Source organism: Monodelphis domestica, chromosome 1 (genome assembly GCF_027887165.1).
Source record: "Monodelphis domestica isolate mMonDom1 chromosome 1, mMonDom1.pri, whole genome shotgun sequence".
NCBI classification, from domain to species: domain Eukaryota; kingdom Metazoa; phylum Chordata; class Mammalia; order Didelphimorphia; family Didelphidae; genus Monodelphis; species Monodelphis domestica.
The window spans coordinates 597,538,556-597,559,065 of record NC_077227.1 but is presented as its reverse complement, the minus strand read 5'-3'; the positions used below and the strand labels follow the sequence as shown (position 1 = coordinate 597,559,065).

The 20,510-nt window shown below is 36.8% G+C and overlaps 1 protein-coding gene across 1 annotated transcript in view; it reads right to left on the bottom strand.

Annotated features, from left to right (window-relative positions):
• Positions 1–20,510, bottom strand: part of KIF13B (kinesin family member 13B) — a 267,035-nt gene that overhangs the window by 108,680 nt on the left and 137,845 nt on the right. The window contains exons 11-13 of the mRNA XM_056813715.1: positions 17,015–17,227; positions 9,476–9,586; positions 4,835–4,969 (exon numbers count right to left, since the gene is read on the bottom strand). Coding sequence (XP_056669693.1) covers positions 4,835–4,969; positions 9,476–9,586; positions 17,015–17,227 — 459 coding nt within the window. The remainder of the gene's footprint in view (positions 1–4,834; positions 4,970–9,475; positions 9,587–17,014; positions 17,228–20,510) is intronic.

Genomic DNA, 20,510 nt, shown 5'->3' with positions numbered 1-20,510 from the left:
ATCAGTATCTTTAACCCAAATTCTCCTCTTCAGGAATATCTGAGTTCTACTTTACCCAGTCCCAGGATTTCTTTTAGATGCAGGAGCCTTTATCATACTTCAGGTGATTTATCTGTGGAAACGAAGCAATCGATGAGTATTGGTTTTATGCTTCTTTTTGGGCTAGACCTAGGATTTTATCAGTACTGAGCCTATCAAATGAGAGAAGTTCTTTTTTTAAACCCATCTATATAAGAACTTGTTCTGCATAAAGAATTGCCTAGAACACTCAAAGTCAGTGATCTGCCTGGGATCATACAACCAGTGTGTCACTGGCAAGACTTGATTTGAGGTCTTATAGATTCTAACCAGTCCTCTATACAATGCTGCCTCTCATTTGGAACATAAATATATTATAAAAACAGACATGGCTATCATATGTGATCCTCAGATTTGAATCCAGCAGGAAGGAACAAACACACAACATTAACAGGAGAGTCCTCAAACCAAGAACACACTACCATTGTTAGTCCTATGGCAAGTATAGATTTTTGCCTGGTCAGCTGCTGGCTTCTAACAATCTCTGAACTGCCACTATCTATCAACACTTCTGCTGCTTATGTCCAAGCTCAAACCTTTCATGCTCCTTGGCAACCAGGGCAGCTCTTGTTTTATCTATCATTACAATTCTGTTCCCTTCTTATATTTTTCCCTCAATTTCTTTTCCTACTTTCCCATAATCAGGGGAGATCTATCTCTCCTTTGCCCCTTCAAAAAAGTCTTCTGGTGGGGGAAGCTGGGTGGCTTGGTGGATTGAGAGCCAGGCCTAGAGACGGGAGGTCCTAGGTTCAAATCTGGCCTCAGACACCTCCCAGCTGTGTCAATACACAATATTAACTCCAAGATAGAAGGTAAGGGTTTAAAAAAAAAAAGTCTTCTGGAAAACACATGACTTTACTCTCTTGCAGTCAATGGCTACAAAACCCAAGAGGTAAGGGCAAAGAAGAGAAAATGTTCCTACATATCTCTGCAACATTTCCTCCTGGAAGTTGTTGATGGTTTTTTGGTTTTATGCTATGCTTCTGACCCTCTAAACTTTGCCACCATCATACAGCTGACTCCTTTCCCTAGAACTTCTTAGTCTCTTGGACTTCCTCATCCTAGAATTTACAACCAACCACACCAACCTCCTACTCCCACTTTAAGTTCCTCCCAAGGTTTCCATTTTGTGCTGCCTCCACTCTCCTCCCAGCTGTGCCGATTCTCTGCATTTTACCAGGATCCCCTCTCATGCAAGTGGTTGTGCACAAGCACGGGAGATTATCAAGGAACCCAAAAAATCAGTTATCCTTCCCCTAAAAGTCAAGGTTTGCCTTCAAATAGAGCTATGTTGTAAAATGAATGAGTTGTCTGAAGCAGATACTGAATCATGCAAATCTCATGTCCTCGTTCCACATACAGGCCATTCCTTGAGTTCCTCTTGGAACTACCCTTTTCTCCCAGTTGTTGCTCATGATCTAGTTCCAAGGAAAGAAAGACTTCAAAAGCAAGGGTTGTTCTTATACTACTCATATCTTTAATTTTGATTTTTTTTTAGTAAGGAAATAAGTCTTATTTGGTTCAAAGAATGTACAAGAATTTCTTGGCTCCTGTTAGGCAAGTTCAAGCATCTCCAGTAAGAGATTCAAAACAGCTGCTGGAATCCAGTTACTGTGCCTTCCTGCCAGCTTCATAGATATTATATAGCTTCAAAACTGTCCTGAGAGCACAGAAAAAAATAGAATGCAAACATGGCCCTGCATTCAACTCTGTGGCATGTCTGTCCAAGTGATCCTCTACAAGACAGAAGAATAAGTAATAAAAGAGAATTTTGTCTAGCTACATAAGAGCTATGGAATAGAGAGATTTTAAATCATAGATGAGACAGCAGAAGTCATGTGATTCAATCCTTTTATTTTACAGATAAGAAAAATGAGACTTAAGAGATCATAGTTTACTGCCCAAAGTGAAGTCTTTTCAGTGGTTGAAAGATGGAATCTAAATGAAGGAGGGTTGAAATGAAAAAGTTGCCCAAAACAACACTTCATAATCTCTTCATTAAACTAAACATTTCCTGGTCCGAGGTCATCTTTCTTGCTATATCATGAAAATATCTTTTGATGAATTTAACTTGAACTCCAAGAAAGCAACACTGACTCAATTTCTGCCAAAGCTGGGCTGGACACACAGCCTAAAACAGAACCCAAACACCTACACACAAGATGACTGGAAATATTTTGATTTCTCTCCAAAAGTCTACAAACAGTGTCTTTGTTTAATTCTTTTAAATGTTTTCAGAGCAGAAATGAGTCAGGGTTTTTTTTCTTATTCTGTGTTCTGATTTGTATTATGTGACTTCAGGAAGAAAAATAGCACATGATTCTGAGAAATTTTAAAAACTTAAGTGATTTATGCCTCTAATAAAAAAAGGCTCTAGAACCAACTGAATGCAACTGTAAACTGAAATTTCATTCACATTATCTTTGAAAAGGGTAGAACAATGTTATAACATGAAGTAGAGAAACAAGAATAACATCTATTGGAGAATTCCTCTTGTTATGATGATAGAGATACACTATATATCATTAAATGCATGGAAGATAGGACATAACTAACATCATAATCACAGGATGATAAGACTTAGGGCTGGAATAGGCCCTAAGAGTCAACCAGTCTACCTATCATTTCATTTCTTAAAATTGGGAAACAGCAGACCAAGCAGGAAAAGACAACCAAAGAGATAAAGGAAGGCAATCAATGAACAAGCATTTAACTGTGTGCGTCATTCACTGTGCTATGTGCACAGTGCACATATGTTTGTGTGTGTGTGTGTGTATTTATGATAACTTGGAGCTAATTTCAGATGGAAGGCACATGAAGAAATAACAGGACTTGAACACTCACCAGACTTATGAGAATAAGAGAGCCTGAATGAATTAAGGATGACACCTCGTTTAGAGTCAGATGCCTGGAAGGATGAGGTATTCTCAATAATAAGTAGTAGGGAAGAGGAAAGGATTTTGGGGAAAAGACAATGAGTTCTGTTTTGAACATGTGGAATTTAATATGTCTATAAGGCATCAAGTTCAAGGTGAGTAAAAGGCAGTTGGACATTTAAGAATGGAGGACAAGAGAAAAGTTAGGACTGGACAAGTAGATCTAAGATTCATCTGCATAGACAATAGCTGAATCTAAGAGAAGTGGTAAGATCCAGGAAGTAGAAAAGCTAGGATTTTAAGGCAAGTCTTCTGATGGCAGATCAAACACTGTTCCTACAGAATTTTAAATATTCTATAGTAGAGTTTTAGTGTATTAGATGACTGTATTTAACTCCTTAAAATGAAACATCTTCCATCAAAAAAACTATGGGAAATTATGGCTAAGATATCTTAAGTTTGTCCCATTGTGGACACCTTTCTTAGGCATAATTTACTATAGTTTCCTAACATAAGGTTCATATTATAAATGTACTATTTCTCACCAAATAATCAGACTCATAATAAGCCATCTCTACTGAACATTTATAGTATCATCATTTGTAGTATCTATAATCTTCTAAAACTCACAAACCAGAAAATATTTGGCCATTCAACCCGAAAATAGTGCTCAATACTTAGTCTTCATCTTTACAGATTCAGAAACTTTTTTTCCCAATTCATATAGAGGATTCTGCTATGGATCTAACACGTCATTTCAGAGCTTATGGTTTCTTGTTTCCACCACTAACCAAACCCTAGATTTTATGTTGTCTTCCTACATATAGATTCACAAAGAAAATTAATTCCTTCCTTCCTCACTCTCTCCTGTCCCTTTTCTTGAAGTCATAGAAAATATAATTTGCTTATCAAATTTCTTTTTGCCTTTTCCCATCATTTTATGCCTTTCCCATATTATTTTTAACAGACTCAACACCATGGCTAAAAACACATACTTTTAAATTAAGTCTGCCATTTTACTAAGTATATTAATAAGTATTCTAATAATACTACTTGTAATAAGTGACATGCTAATAATTAGTCTACAAAACGTACTGAGTGATTTAAATTATTTTCATACCATTATCTGATCACTCAAACTTAGAAAAAATTTAATATGAACTTTTAAAAAATTAATAATTTGTGGTTATCACCACTGATCTAAAAAACCATGACTACTAGGAGTTATAGGAAAAGTGTATGAAATGTATTATGGTTTTTTAAATATTCTACCTAATTTAGGATCTAGAATCATAAGATTTAGAGTTAGAAGGGCCATCAGAGCTTATTTAGTCTAGCAGTTCTTAATCTTTGTGTCATGGGCTCCAACTTTGGTAGTCTGGTAAAGCCTATAAATTCATTTTGAGAATACTGTTTTTTAATGCATAAAATAAAACATATGGGATTACAAAGGAAACCAATTATGTTGAAATACACCCATGAAAATATTTTAAAAACAAGAATATAAATCCCAAGTTTATCCCAAGAACTCAGGTTCTAGCCCAAAGCCTTCATTATCAAGATAAGAAAAATTAAACAAAAAATTTAAGTGACCTAAATACTAATTTCTTAAGGAAGCTTTATATAACAGATGCTTTTTTTCCCCACATGAAAAATTCTATTTGTTGTTCAGTCATTTCTGACCCTTCATGATCTCACTAGGGTTTTCTTGGCAAAGATACTGAAATGGACTGCGCAATTTCCTTCTCCAGTTCATTTTACAGATGAGAAAACCTAGAACAACATGGATTAAGCAACCTGCCCAAGTTCACTCAGAAAGATGAAACAGTCTGTGATATGATTCTATTACAATAAATAAACTGAAACATGAATTATTTTACCTTTAAATAGTAAACCAGGAGTTCATTGAGGGCAGGATCAGCATTCAAATTGACAAGAAAACATTTGTTATCCCCAACTTTGATTCCAGAAGACTGAAGAGATATTCCAAGACTCTCTAGCTGTTTCTGTCGTTCCTGTAAGGATTTTCAAGAATTATTAATGCTACAAGTTTTGTTTTGGTTTGCTTTTTTAATCCTTACCTTCCATCTTGGAATCAATACTAAGTACTGGTTCTAAAGCAAAAGGGTAGTATCAGCAGGGCAATAGGAGTTAAGTGACTTGCCCAGGGTCAAAGCTAGGAAGTAGCTGAGGCCACATTTGAATCCAGAACCTCCCATCTCTAAGCCTGACTCTCAATCCACTAAGTCACCACCTAGCTGTCCACAACGCTACAAGTTTTAAAGTATTGAGAATAAACAAACTTTAGAAGACATCACTGAACTGAACATGTAAAAACTCTACAAATAAAAAAATTTTAAAGCACATTATCAAAACTAATCCAAATACTATACTGGGCTCTTTTACTTTTGCCATATAATAACTAGCACTTGTGATCATTACCCTGACTTACTGTGTTGATGAATACATAATGAATATCCTTATATGTGTATTTCCTAGCATATAAAATTATTTGTCTCTGGGAGGAGATTTGTATGCCACAGTTTATGTCTTATGTGCATACATTTTTCTAGATGACATTTTTATGTTTGTATAAGTGTAAGAGAAGGAATATATATATATATATATATATATATATATATATATATATATATATATATATATGCATGCATATTCCATGATACAAATCTATGCCTAGGAATACCAATACTTGTAGTACTGGTCTCAATGAGTTGTTGAGGGGTTCAAATAAGATAATACATGTAAAGTCAGCTGTCATTATTAGCTAAACTAGGTATGGAACAAGGCCAGGGCCAGATCTTAGGGAGTGGCTAAGGGCAAATTAGGGGCCTCTCTTATCAATGCTGCTTCTCACAACGCCTCAGCAGCACCTTCAATTGCGCTTGAGCATCCTTATTACCCCAGATCTCCCAGGGGACACTAGTCCACTGACAAAAGTCTAAATAAAATAAAAGAGGAAAGAAATCATCTTAAAAAAATTTTTGTGGTAAATTCATCTCTGAGAATAAAGCTAAGGACATTTACCAATGAAGTCTTCCTAAAAGTCACTCTAAATTCAACACACTGCAGCAGAATGTGGAAAAGCTGTTAATATGCGTGGTTCACATTTTCTTTGAATTGATAATGGATTGGTTCAATACTGAAGGACCTGCAGCTTTTTATCTTTGGTCTCTGGATTCCCAGCAGAAAGCCTGGCCAAGAGAAGATACTTTATGACAAAGCCCTCCCCCATGCTCACAGAATCCTGCTTCATCACTGGAAAAATTAAGATCTCTCACTGATACTGCCATCTTCCCACCTCTTCACCTGGCATTTCCTTCACCGTTGACTCATATGAGGAGGTGTCTCCTCTCAAGGAAAAGCCCTCTCTGTATCCCCTGCATCCCATTCTATACCAGCTTCTCTAGCATCTCCACTCTTTTCCTCTCAGTTTCCACTTTCTCTTTTCTACTTGCTCGGTGTTTCCTTGCTTCCTACAAACCTGACTGTATCTTAACCTGACCCCTAGCCTTCAAAAACCTTGTTTGAGCCAATGATCCTTGCTAGACATCGTTTGATCTCCTGTAAAAAATAGACTCGAATACAGGACTACAATCCCCACAAGCCTTTGCTCCACTTCCCCAAAATGCCTTGTAATCTCACGGGAATTCTGAGGTGGGCTGAGATCGAGGAAGGATTTAAGCTGGTGGCAAAGGTTTTGGGGGCTCTTTTCTCTCTTTTTTGGACTTCCGTTTTGGAGCAGAGGCGTCTCTTCCATGATGTGAGGTTATTTTGTCTAGGCCTCTGGCCTAGGCACATGTTTCTTACTTGTATATTCTTTAATCCTTAATAAACCTCTAAAAAATATAATACTCCTTGCAGAGAGAAACTAATTTCTACCTGCCTCAGTCTCCCCATATTCCTAAATTTTAATCTTTACACTCCTTTTCTCATTGCTAAACTCCTTGAAGACAGTCTTGTTCAATGCATTTTTCCACTTCTCATTCTCCTGAATAGTTGGACTTCTGACTTCATCATTCATCTTTAATAGCTTTTTCCAAAGTTAACAATGATGGCTTAATTATAAAATTAAGCCAGCTTTTCTCTATCTTCATCCTTCCTGAATTCTCTGTAGCTTTTAACAGCTTTATTACTATGGAGGGCACCACTGAGTTCCCAGTTGCCCAGGCTTATAACCTAAGCACCACCTTTCTCCCAAGCGTATTCCTTGTATCCAATCTGTTTTCAAGATCTGTTGTGGGGTGAGGGGTTAGGAATGGGTGTAGAAGATACTCCAGCTCTGTTTCTTTTCATCAGCTTTAATGTTCTTCCTCCTTATCTCTGCCTTCAAGACTCAGCTGAAATCCTCCTTTCTACAAGGGGTCTCATTGCCAGTGCTTTCTCTTTGAGCCCGCCTCTCATTGACCCTTAGATCTTGTGTGTGCATCTCATATAACAGGAGCTCCTTGAAGCAGTGACTCTTTGCATTCCCAGCACTCATCACAGTACCTGGCCAAAAGTCAGGCTGGATGAATGCCTGGTGACTGACTACCTACTCTTCAGTCGCTATGCTTCTGCAAGTCACTTAACTTATGTGTGTTGCAGCAATACCATATGATGCTCCTACTAAGTCATAGTTATTGAAGGTTACTAACCTTTGTTATCTAAATAGATTTTGATGATTAGATGGCCCAATGAGTTATTCATTTTCTAGTGCAAAAGGGCTCTGCTCATCCCTCTCTAGTCAAGGAAAGGCCCTAATCATAATCATATTAAGCTAATGATCCAAATAAAAGAAGGAAGAAGTATCTTTGTCTTTTAGGGTGATATCAATATCTGGGAAAGAAAATCTTCAAAACTGGTGGTCAGAGGGATTCCCAGCTCCCCAGAAAATAATTTTCTACAGGTACCTATTTAAAATAATAGATAGAATGCTGGGCCTGGAGTCAGGAAGACCCAAATTCACATTTTGCTTTGGCCCCTTACTAGCTGTGTGACCCTAGATAAACCACTTGACATTTGATTGCCTCGGTTTCCTCATCTATAAAACAAGGATAATAAAAGCATCTACTTCCCAGAGATATTGTATCAATAAAGATATTTGTAAAATGCTTTTTGAATCTCAAAGTGCCATATGTTAACTATTATTATTAGTGAAACAAACTTTCCTGCTGCTATTATTGTTACTGTTCAGTCATGTTCACTCTTCATAGGTCAGTTTGAGATTTTCTTGGCAAAGAAATACTGGAGTGGTTTGCCATTTCCTTCTCAAGCTCTTTAGGGTTAAGTGACTTGCCCAGAATCATACAGCTGGAACTCATGAAAAAATGTCTTCCTGACTCTAAGCCTAGCACTCTAACCATTAAACCTCCTAGCTGCCCCACAATGAAAAAAAAGATAATGTTAATTTGTGGTTTTCTAAACCAATATGGCACAATATTTTTCTATTTGAGTTTGACCCATAGCTTAGGCAGCACCCAGCATGTAATGAGGATTCAATTAATGTATTTCAAAAAAATATCTTAAGTTGATTAAATTTCAAGATCAGTGTACTATCCACCAAACAATTTTCTGTTTCAGTCTTGCCTTGTTCTCATTAAGAAATATACAACTGAGCTGAAACTAAAAACCCTAAGACAGATTAATGTGTTTTTGTTCAAAGAAAATATTTCATGTTATCAGTAAATAGATGACAAAAATATCATTAATAGTCCAAAACTTCTTATGGAAAAGCAATTTATTCCTCTAGGAAATGCCATCATTTGCTGGTTATGATTCATTATCCATTTAGAATCATTTGGTAGGAGATGGAATAGCAATGTAACACATCCACGATCATTCCATACTTGTTTAAAGCACATTTACACAAGTCCTCAGACACTTTACTGTGCTTATAGAAGAAAAAAAAAAGAAGAAAATCAGAGGATTATCCATTGGAATATTGGCTTTGACACAAATTTGCCCAAAAAAGTTAGTCAAATCAATACTTAGCAACATTCATTTATTCATTCTGCAAATATTTATGGGGGGACCAGTACGTGTAATATACTCCACTATAGGGTAAAGAGAATAAGAGTATGAAAGAACTATATTTCAGTTCTTATTCAAGAAGCTTACAGTTCAATTAAATATATATAAGAATGATTGATTATAGTGTAGAATGTGACCAGCTAGAAAATGTGTGTACAGCCTGCATAGATAACTAAGATCTCAATAAAGAGAGGGAAGTAGAGGAAACAGTAACAAGGAGCCCTATGTAGGCTCAAGGGCAAATAAGGTATAGCAAAGATACTTGATTAGGTATGACGTACCATTTCTAGCAGACATATAGGAAACTACCTAGAGCAGAAGGAGAAAAATGAAGACAGATTTCACCTAGGAAAAGGACAGATCATGATAAAATAAGGAGCTTCATCTTAATCCAAGTAAAACCCCTCCTGAAGAATTGTGGAGTATATTAAAGGAGTTTTGAAGAATATTTTGCATGTAATAGGCTCCATTTCCCAGAAAGAAATACTAACCTGTGCAATCTCCTCTGTTTTTCTTAGTTTTTCTTCCCAGGTTACAGTCATTTCTTGAATCAATTTCTCTGATTCTTCTAGCCGATCCTTTAGCTCTGGGGATTTCATGGCCTATAAAAAGAAAATATTTTAATCTTCAAATGTGAGATCCATTAAAAAAAGGAGAAGCTACAGACAAAAGTAACAATTGGCCACATCTCAGCTCTGTGGTACAGTGAAGTCTTTAGCCTAAGCAAATACACACAATGGATTGTCATTAATAGACAGAATCTCTATTGTACTCTCTGTGCCATGACTCCAAGACAAATTATCTAAGGAATATAAAGCTGTGCTACAGGAGAAAGGGCAGTGGATTTCAAAAGAGTTAACCTTGAGGTTCAAGTCTAGGCTTTGCTTCTATTTAACTGTTTGACCTTGGAAAAATCACATAATTTCTCTGAGTCTCAAAATGCTAATTTTTAAGAGTGAGTTTACAAAAGATTGAAGTTAAAGCATTGTAAAGGTAAAACTTTGAAAGACTGATCAATGCAATGACCAACTATATTTCTAGAAGGCTGGTAGTAAACTATTTTGGCCACTTTCTTTTTTTTTCCTTTTTAAAATTATTATTTTTTCTTTTTTCCATGGTTGCATGATTCTTATTTTCTCCTCCTCTGGAAACATGTGGTTCTAGCATTTTCACCCTGAAGGGGAAGTCAGCTGTTTCTCGTTGCCCCTCCCAAACTTAGCCTACAATAAAAGATTTCTTCTCCCATCCTCCAACCAAGGAGTTAATAAAATCAAGGTAAGACATCATTAAAGTGATCACACCCTTACCTTTATTTTCACACCTTGACTTTAACCCCTAGCCAGTAGCACCATCTACTGACTAAAACCAGAATTATAAGCAATTTAACAAATTAAAATATATATGCATATATATGTATATATATATGTATATATGTATATATATATATGTATATATATAAAATAAAATTTTTAAATGTATGCTATTCTACATAAAGATTTTCTGGCTTTTGCACAATTAGGAACTTTAAAGGTTTCAGAATGCCTCCTATTCTTTATGTTCTTAGGTAATTTCATTTTTCTATTTCTAAATATTGTGACAAGAAATGATACCATAAGAAAAATTAAAGCTGAAATGCAGGCAGACATGCAAATTCAATTAGACAATTTCAAATACTTTTTAGATAGTCAAATGGCAAATATCTACCCCATCCAAAACAGGTCTGACTTTTACAAGCCTGTTCCTGAACCACTAAGAGAGGAAATTGCTCCCCTCAAAATAGAGATGGAAGACCTTTCTCCTATATCTCAGCTGCAGAACTACCTCTCCCATGCTCTACAACTCTTGGCTGACCTTACTTCCTCTGATCCTTCTCCTGAAATCTTATCTTCTCCTGTTCCTTCTACCACCTCACAACCAATTATAGCCCTGGGGAAATCTCATCCTTCTAACAAAACTGTTCCTCCCCGAGATGACTAGCCCTTACCCAATTCAAATAAATTCCTTTTCCCCTTAAGGGAAGTTCCCAAAATAGGACACAATGGGGCTGTGGTGACCCTAAGACATCATATACCTTTTACTCCCCAAGACATAAAGGAATTGACATGAAATGTACCTACTTATGAGGATCCCTTTGTAGTAATGAAAAAGATGGCTGATATATTTTTTCAGTATAATCCATCTTACAGAGATGTTGAAATTTTACTCCAGTCTTTTTTAACTGAACATAAGAAAAATAATTTCTCATGTCAATAAAGTCCTGGGGTGCAATGCAGCACACTGGCCAGCACAGGATCCTGAATGGAACTATAACAACTCTGAAGATTATTTACAATTATATCATTGTAGGGAAGCTTTTCTAGCTTCAATGAAAGATTGCTCTGAAAACAGATAGATGGACAGAATTTGAAAAACTTAAGCAAGCAGATGATGAGACACCCTCCAGATGCATGGATAGGCTCATTGAGTTTGGGGGTTGATACCTAGACTTTGACCTTTCTAAAGAAAATGACATAAGACAAATTAGGAGATACTTTGTCAATAACTCTTGCAACGTGATCAGGAATTATTTTAGGACTCATTGCCCAAGATGGCCTAAGATGGATCTTGATAAATTGAGAAAAACTGCTGTATACGTTTCAAACGGATACAAAGAAAAAGAGACTAATGATCTCATGGAAACAACTAGGAAAGAATTGAAATATTTAAAAAATAGGATTGATCAACAGGAAAAAGGGCAATGTATTCAACCAATAGTACTTGCCCCCCCTCTGAGAATCTAACTATCAATTCATTACCTGCCACTTCTGTGAGAAGAAGGGCCACAAAATGATGAACTGCAGAAATTTATTCAAGGCTATCAAAAAGAATATGCAGTTGAATAATAACTACAGAAATAATAATTATGGAAATAATTATAATAATGATTATAGGAATCACAATTTTAGGAATGATAACAATTCTAGAAATAGAAATTGGGAAAATAACTCAAACAAACCAACCTCTCAACAGTATAACTTAAATGAAGCTCTTCCAAAAAATATTCAGGGTGCTACTGCCCCTCCAGGTGGGGCAGAAGGTGGTGCCCCTTAGACTCTATTGTTTTTGTTCATATATAATCTTTTTTCAGTTTTGTCTCCCCTCCAAATAGTAGCAAAGAAGAAGAAAAGGGTTTTTGAATACAGTACCTCTGTGATTATTAGACACATTTTAAACATTTTTTTCTTCCTACATGTGCCACAAAGGATTTTATTTCTTCTCTCATTTATTTTGCATTTGAGGCACATGTCACCAGTATTGAGAAGATTTTCTTTTAACTATTTTATGATTTTTGCAATAGAATAAGTTAAGATGTCCATTTGCCTAGCATATAAATGCATACCCAAAAGCTTTAGACTATGGGAACCTGCCATTTATTGATAAATGCTATGGGACTATGATTAATGATGATGTTTGATTCTAAGAAATGGGATCAAAAAAGGAGCATAGACTTTATCTATACAGTGCCACCAATGCACAGACTTAACCTGAATAGGGCCTAAAAAAAGAGCACACAGGTCAATAAAGAAACCAATCCATGTGGGATTGATGAACTTTTACAACAATACAAAAGGACTTGAACCTAGTATGAGACTCAAGGTTGCAGTGCTTGACATATGTTAAGACACAGGACTCCTTGTGAAATAATTTCTATGAAAGTATCTAACAACTGGCTGTTCTGGCTCCCCTCTCCTTGAGAAATGACAAAAGTTCAGACCAGGGAATGGCACTTCCCTTTTACACAAAAAATCTAGTCCTTTATATCTCTCTTATATTATGGCAACTTCCTGTAGTCCTGACTTATAATGGGTAAATAAAAGATTACTGAATTTTTCCCCCTATAGATTTGTGGGACAGAAATTTACATGAATTGAACCCTAATACAAGGGTCTGTTATGAATTTATTCTTGTTTTATTCAGGAATTTTATATAAAGAGTTTTTGATATTTTGATTCTGAATTTGAATTTTTTATTTCTCCCAAAGTTTAATTTTTTTCTTATATTTATTTCTTTTTTATGTTTTTGGTTTTTCTTCTGATAATTGACTCATACACCATCCATAACTCAATCATGTACTGAGCTGATCCAGGTGTTGGTGAACACCCTCTTCAGGGAGGATTGTATTGTATTTTCATAAAAATCCAAGATTTAATTAAAATTTTGTTTGAGAAAATTTTCAGAAAAGAAGCTCGCTAACTCTTTGAACCCAGAGAATGAACTGATAAGAGAAAGATGCCTGCAGAAAACTACAATGCATCAAGAAGGTCCAAAATGAACTTTTGGGTGCAATTGAATGAAATAAAGGAGGCTGAACATTTATTTTGATTGTACACTTTCATGCAAAAGGGGACTGCCCCCTAATTGGCTTTTTGTCAATGCGCCTAGCAAAACATTGGTTTTGCTTTCTTTCTTTTCTATTTCTCTCTATCTCTAACTATTGTAGTTTTCCTCTTAGAAGGCAAAATATTATATATACCTGCCATTAGAAATTTTTAGGGGTACAAGATGATTATTTTAAATGATCCGTGGGGAGACTGGTCTCCCAGTGATCATCAGGAAGGATTATGAAGATTAAATTTAGCTCTCCCTTGATTGTGAAAACAAAATTAATTAACTCTCCCCTGATTATGAAGATTAAATTGTAACTCCTGCCCATTTTTAGATTTAATCACCAAAAGTGTAAACATCTCACTTAATCATTAAGTGGGAGGTCTATGACCCATGTGTGAAATAGTGAGTAATGAATCAGAATCGAGTGACTGCCTCCTGAGCAGTCCTAAGCAAAGCTTTAGACTATGATTTGTCCACGTAAAAAGTAGAGGAAGAAACAGGAAGTAATGCAAAAGAAAGTGTATGTAAAAGGGAGTTACAACTTCTTGAAGGAGTTCAAAGTTCAGTTCTTTCTTCCTTTGGAGTGGAGGTTGGTGGAGAATCTGCTGACTGGACCTGAGACGTGGTTAACTGAAAGGCTGATTCCTTTCATATTGGATTTTTTTAAAGAGACTAGCCTCAGGAGAGACTTCCTCAGGTCCTCGGCTTTGCCAAGGTCTAAGGAATAACTCTCCCTGCCTGGATTGAGCCAGGGGCTGGGTGTAAATTACTTAAGATATCTTACCCTATTCTCTTTCTGATTTTCTTACTTCTTTCTATATTTTGTAAATAAATTGTAAGTAAATCTCTTTTGAAATAAATTAATTTCCTGGTGACCCTATTTTAAATATAATCCAGTCCAAAACTTTTTATATAATTAACACCTTTTTCCCCCATATATCCCTCCCCCCTCTTGGAGCTGACAAGCAATTCCACTGGGTCATACATATATTATCACTCAAATACTATTTCCATATTATTCATTCTTGTGATAGAGTAATCTTTTAAAACCATAACCCCAAATCAGATACCCATATAAACAAGTTTGCCCACTTTCTGAGAAGTGTTGCATTCAAAATATAGAGAGAGTCATATATTTCTTTGGAGATGAACAATGTGGAATTTTGTTTCACTTAATTACGAATATTTGTTACAAGGACTGAAGTAGTGGGCTTTTTTAAAATGGGAAAAGGGGAAGAAAATTAAGGCATTGTGTTTAAAAGTGAAATGAAATTTTTAAAAAGATGATGGGGTTAGAGTAGGGCTCTAAGGATTTTCCTAAATCTATATTCTGAGATCTATATGAGCAATAATTAATTAGATCAGATAGTTTATTTACTTTTGTTCCTTACTACTTTGTAAAGTCACTTAGTAAAATGTAATAATGATATACATTAATTTAAGTGAACAAAAAATTTAGTGTGTTAAAGGTTTTATTCCAGAAGGCTATTTCCCTAAAATAATAGCGATTTTTTTGTTGTTCAGTCATTTCAATCACGTTCAACAATGAGCTCTGTAGTTTTCTTGGCAAAAATACTGGAGTGGTTTGCCATTTTCTTTTCCCATTCATTTTATAGATGAGGAAACTGAGGCAAATAGAGTTAAATGACTAGCTCAGGGTCACAGTAAATGTCTGAGAGCAGATTTGAATCAGGAAGATGAGTCTTTCTGCATCCAAGCTAGGTGCTTTATCTATTTCACTAGCTGCCCCATCACAGTGATAACCTACTCTATTATTATTAATAACAATAGTGCTTTAAAGTTTACAACAAACCATTTTTCTAACCACTAACAATTTAGTTTCCAACTCCAAGGACTGGCCTGAAACTGTTCCCCCCAAGGTTTATTTCTGACCTGTCTTTGGTTCTGGAGATATTCCTCTCTTAATTCTCCTCCTGCCTAGTGACTTACTCTTAGTATCCTATGTTTAATCATCATTCTCATCTTTCTCCCACTCTCTAAATGTGGTCATCATTATTAAAGGCTTTATCCTGGGTCCTCTTATCTTTCTTAACTAATTCTAACCCTTGGTGATCTCTTTTGTTCTCATGGAATCATTTATCATCTGTATACTGGTAACTTTTGAATCTATATTGCTAGCTCTAATCTCTCTCCTCTGAAATCCAGTCTGGTATTGCTAACTGCATGATAGGCAGCTCAATCTAGATGTCTCAAAGTCATTTCAAACTCAACATGTCTACGGCAGAATTCATATTTGCTCCAAAATGCATTGTAATTTAAAATACCTTGTTTAAATTGATGGCACCCACCATCCTTCCTAGGTTCAAACCTTTAGTCATCCTCATTTACAACATCCAATCAGTTGCTGACTTATCAATACTCCCTCTGAAACTTCTCATATGATTGTCAATCAACAAGCATTTATTAAGAATGTTATGGGGCAGCTAAAGTGGCTCAGTGGACAGAAAGCCAGGCCTAGAGATGGGAGGTCCTGGCTTCAAATCTGACCTCAGACACTTCCTAGCTGAGTGAACCTGGGCAAGTCACTTAACTTCCATTGCCTAACCCTTACCACACTTTTGCCTTGAAGTCAATACACAGTATTGATTCTAAGACAGAAGATATGGGTTTTAAAAAGAAAGAGAAAAAAAAAAGGCTTATTATGTACCATGCACGGTGAGAATTTTTGGTGATTAAAAAAAAAGACAAAAATCACTATTCCTATTCTCAAGGAACCCACTGAGGGAAAGAGCATGCAAAAAATTGTACATACAAGATATATATGGGGGGGGGGGGGGGGAAGCAGCCAGAGAGAGTGAATATAAATAAAAGGTTAATTCCAAGGAAAGAGACTACCAATGGAGTGGACTCTTAAAAGGTCTCTTGCAGAAGATAATTTGAAATGAGTTTTGAAGGAAGCCAAGAGTTAAGGTGAGGAGGGAGAACATTTCAGGCAAGAGAACATCCTACCCATGATCTCCACTCACTAAGCTACTCTACTTACTAGAATATATTGCCATCTCAACTCTGCGTCATGGAATCGCAGCTTCCATGAAAGCATAGTTCAAATACCACTACTACACAAAGTTTTTCCTGATCCTGGCCCAGCACACATTAGAACTTCCTTCCTCCTGAAATGACTACACATACACTCTGCATTTGCTACATAGTTGTGTACATGATGAAAGGATATACTAAGCTCTGCATGAGTAAGTGGACTGTTTTGGTTTGGTCTTATATTCACAATGCCTAGGCCATAATCCATGTTTAATAAATACTGGTTCAACTGATTGTGCATTGCAAAAGAACTTACTTTCCTTTGTTCTATCCTCCTACACCAATCCTTACACCTATGAATGGAAGGGTCTAGAAAGCAAGGCCTGTTTCATTTTTATTTTTCTCTCCAAATACAGGGACTAGCACATGGTAGGCAATCAACAAATGCTTGTTAACTGATTAATCATCTATGTCATGTATAGCAATTAATTTTCCTTCTCTTGCTCCAAATTAATCTCAACCTCCATTTCATATGCAATCTAGCTTAAATACAGAATGCTGGAATGGGAAAAAAAAAAACATTATTTAAGGGATAAAAAGAACAAGCCAAACACTTGGCTTTATTGGCTTCTCACAGAAAAAACAGGAATCAAATGTGACTGTACCTCTGCTTTTGTTAGCTGTTCTCTGAGTTTCTCTACTTCTTCTCGGAGATCCCGAATGATTCGTGCATTGGGGTCTTCATTCACTACTGCATGGTTAACAATGTTTTTGGCTCTGTCAGCATACCTCAGAGTTGAAAGAGTCTCATCATAGTTATCAGCTGCAGGGCTAACAGTGGCCACCATGGCTGTCTTGCTATTACCCCCAAGACTATCCTGAAGGAGGAAAAATAATAAAATCATAGGATGTTACAACTGGGAGAAATTTCAAAGAAAAACTATTCAAACTCTTTCATTTTGAAGAGGAGAAAAATTAAGGCTAGAGAAGGAAAATGACTTATTCAGTGATATAGTCAGTTAAAGGTACAGTCAGGCTTAAAAATCAGGCTTCCTGACCCACAATCCAATGAGCTATTCCACTACATCAGAAGAATTCTCCATCTAATTATATATATATATATATATATATATATATATATATATATATATATATATATATATATATATATATATATATATATATATATATATATATATATAACATATTAACTGGTTTGTCTGGTATGATTAGTTGATAGAAAGGCCAATTTATCCATCATTAATGAATAAATTGGCAAATATATTCACTGTAAGATGGATGTCATCTAGTTTTTCTATAAAATCTAGATTTGCCTTATTATAGGCTTCTTCAAGAAGGTACTAAATAACTAAGGCACCATTTCATTTATCACAGAACTACCACACAAGATGATGCAACTGAAGACCATCCTGTTCCCACAATCATTAAAGGTAAACTTTCTAATCTTGTTGGTTCTAGAGTATAAGAACGGAACAACCAAAAAGTAGTGCTAGCTTTTGGCCAACAATTCTTATTTGAACATTTGAAATACAACAACAACACCTAAGGACTATTAATAAGAATCCAAAAGATAATCTTAAAAATATAAAGTATACTATGCCCTAGAACAGTGATGGTGAACCTTTTAGAGACTGAGTGCCCAAACTCCTCACTTCGCCTGTGAACCTTATCCCAGACAGGGGAGGGAGGAAGCACTCTCACTGGCTGCTGGGCAGAGGGGCAGGGCAAGGAAGAAATGTCCTCAGGCACGTGTGGAGAGAGGAAGGGGAGCAGCCCCTTACTGGCACACTCAAACACATGCCATAGGTTCACCAACTCAGCTCCATTGTGCTTTTTCCCACAGAAGCCAAATCCAGGGAAAGACATGCTGTATATGGGATTAAGAAGAGGAGAGCTATGTCATCAAAGCCTGCCTCTAGGCTTGCTAACTGTGTGACCATGGACAAGTCACTTAATCTCACTAAGATTATGTTTCCTCTTTGATAAAATGAGAAAAACAATACATATAGCTCCTACTCCACAAGGTCAAATAAACAGAAAGTGTTTTGTACACTTTAAAGCACTATATTAACACAAATTGTGGCTCTCATATGCTGGTTCTCCCTTGTTTAAGCCTCTAGTCCTCTGAAATCTATTCCTCACACATAACATAATTACATGAGTCACAGGCCTGACCACATGAATCTCCAAAAACTGTACTGATCCCCCTACTGTCACTAAGGAAAAAAAAAAAAGAAACCCTTCGGTATGATATATAAAGTCCTCCATAATCCTGATTCAACCTGCCTTCATATCCTATCCCCAACACTTTTTTTTTCCAAACTGGCTTAACTCTGCCCTGATGTCAATAGCCCATCTTCCTAGCTGCCTAGAATGCACTCCCTCTTCACCTTCTCCTCTTTAGCTTCCTTGAAATGCACCCCAGGAGCCCATTCTACACAAACCTTTCCCATGCACCCTCCTTCCTCTGAGGACTCACTGCTCTCTGGCTCTCTCTGTCACTCCCCAAACCCAACAGCCCACCTTTAAATGACGTATTTGTGAGCATCTTGTATCTTCCTCCATGCCCCCAAAGGAGAGAGATTCTGGGAGGGGCAATACAAGGGGTTGGCTTTTTGTCTTTAGCTCCCTGCTTCACATAGAGTAAGCACCTAATAAACCTTAGTTTACATACACTAACTCCCCCTGGATATCCATAAAAACCAGTCTACCCAGAGTCAGGAGACACGGGCCTGACATGGGCAGGGCTCTATACCGGACCCTCCATCTGCTCAGACGGGTTCAGCAGCACCACCTAGAAGGGGTTCCCAGCAGCTCTACACATGTCTCCCCGCCTTCCCAGGAGGGTCCTGTTTTTCCAGCTAAACCTACAGCCATCATTACAGTGAGAAGGACTACAAAAAGGGAGAAGACAAATAACCATTCTGGTGCCAAGTTCTGCCTGAGGCACTCACCTGCATGATGGAGGAAAGACTGCTGGACTCAAGTGAGGCTACCCAGGCTCAGCTCCTGCCCCTCTCCCTGGCTGTGCTTCACTGAACCTGGTGAAGCCTCAGGCTGGATGCCTATAAAATGAGGTTAACACCACCAGGATTGGCCTCATAAAGGAAGCAGCCTATATAAAGCTCTTTGTGAAATTAAAAGTGGCTTGTTAGGATTACTACTACTGTTGCTACCACTACTACCTATAAAAACAACAACTTCCTTGGGCTGGTAATAAAGGATTTACATAATCTAGCACTGGCCTTTCTTTCCAAGTTTATCTCACATTCTACTCTTGCTGCAAGCTATATTCTGGCCTAAGACCCACTAGCTGTGCCCAGAACTCAAACTGCTCTCTCTCATACCTCTCCATATTAATACATGCTTTAACAGAAGTCCAAGGACCTTAGTTCTAATCCTGATGCTGCCAAAAAATGAAATATGTGGCCTTAGGTGAATCATGTAACTTCTTCAAGCATCAGTACTTTCATCTAGGTTAGACCAGATGATTCTTATCCCTTCCTGCTCCCACAGAGATTTAACAGCTAAAACTACAAAACTATTTACATATCCACTTACTAACAATTCAGATTGCTACACAAACACAAAAAAGGCATTCTATCTTGAAAGAAAGTTTGCCAGAAGGCATGAAACGTGGCAAAGCTAGCTAATTTGTGCTAGGAGGGACCATGGCTTCCTGAGAAGTTCTCTAGCCCCAAGCTTGATGACTGCTTCATTTATAGATGCCAATCTAACATTTCTGACACATTTGCATTAGCAGCATCCTAATAATGTTAAGGAGAATCCCACACAGATTAATGAGATTCAAGGGTTGCTTATAAAGATCCCAACTTGGTTTGCTAATCTGTGCATTGATAAAACAGGGGTAGGTGCTGCTCTTCAAACAACCACATACTGTTAGCCCACATGAGCTACCAAAGCTATTGGCTAAAAGAAGAATTGCAACAATAACTGCCACAGTGAAAAAACTGCACATACTGTACTTCAATTTATGCTGAGGAAAGGAAACCTGGCCAACAACAAATACTTGATATTTTAAAAGCCCTTTGTGACTCCTAAAGCAACAAAATATTCTGCCTACACTGTAAATAGCAGAAGCCACTTGGAAAAAGGAAATAACAACAAAAGAATTGGCAT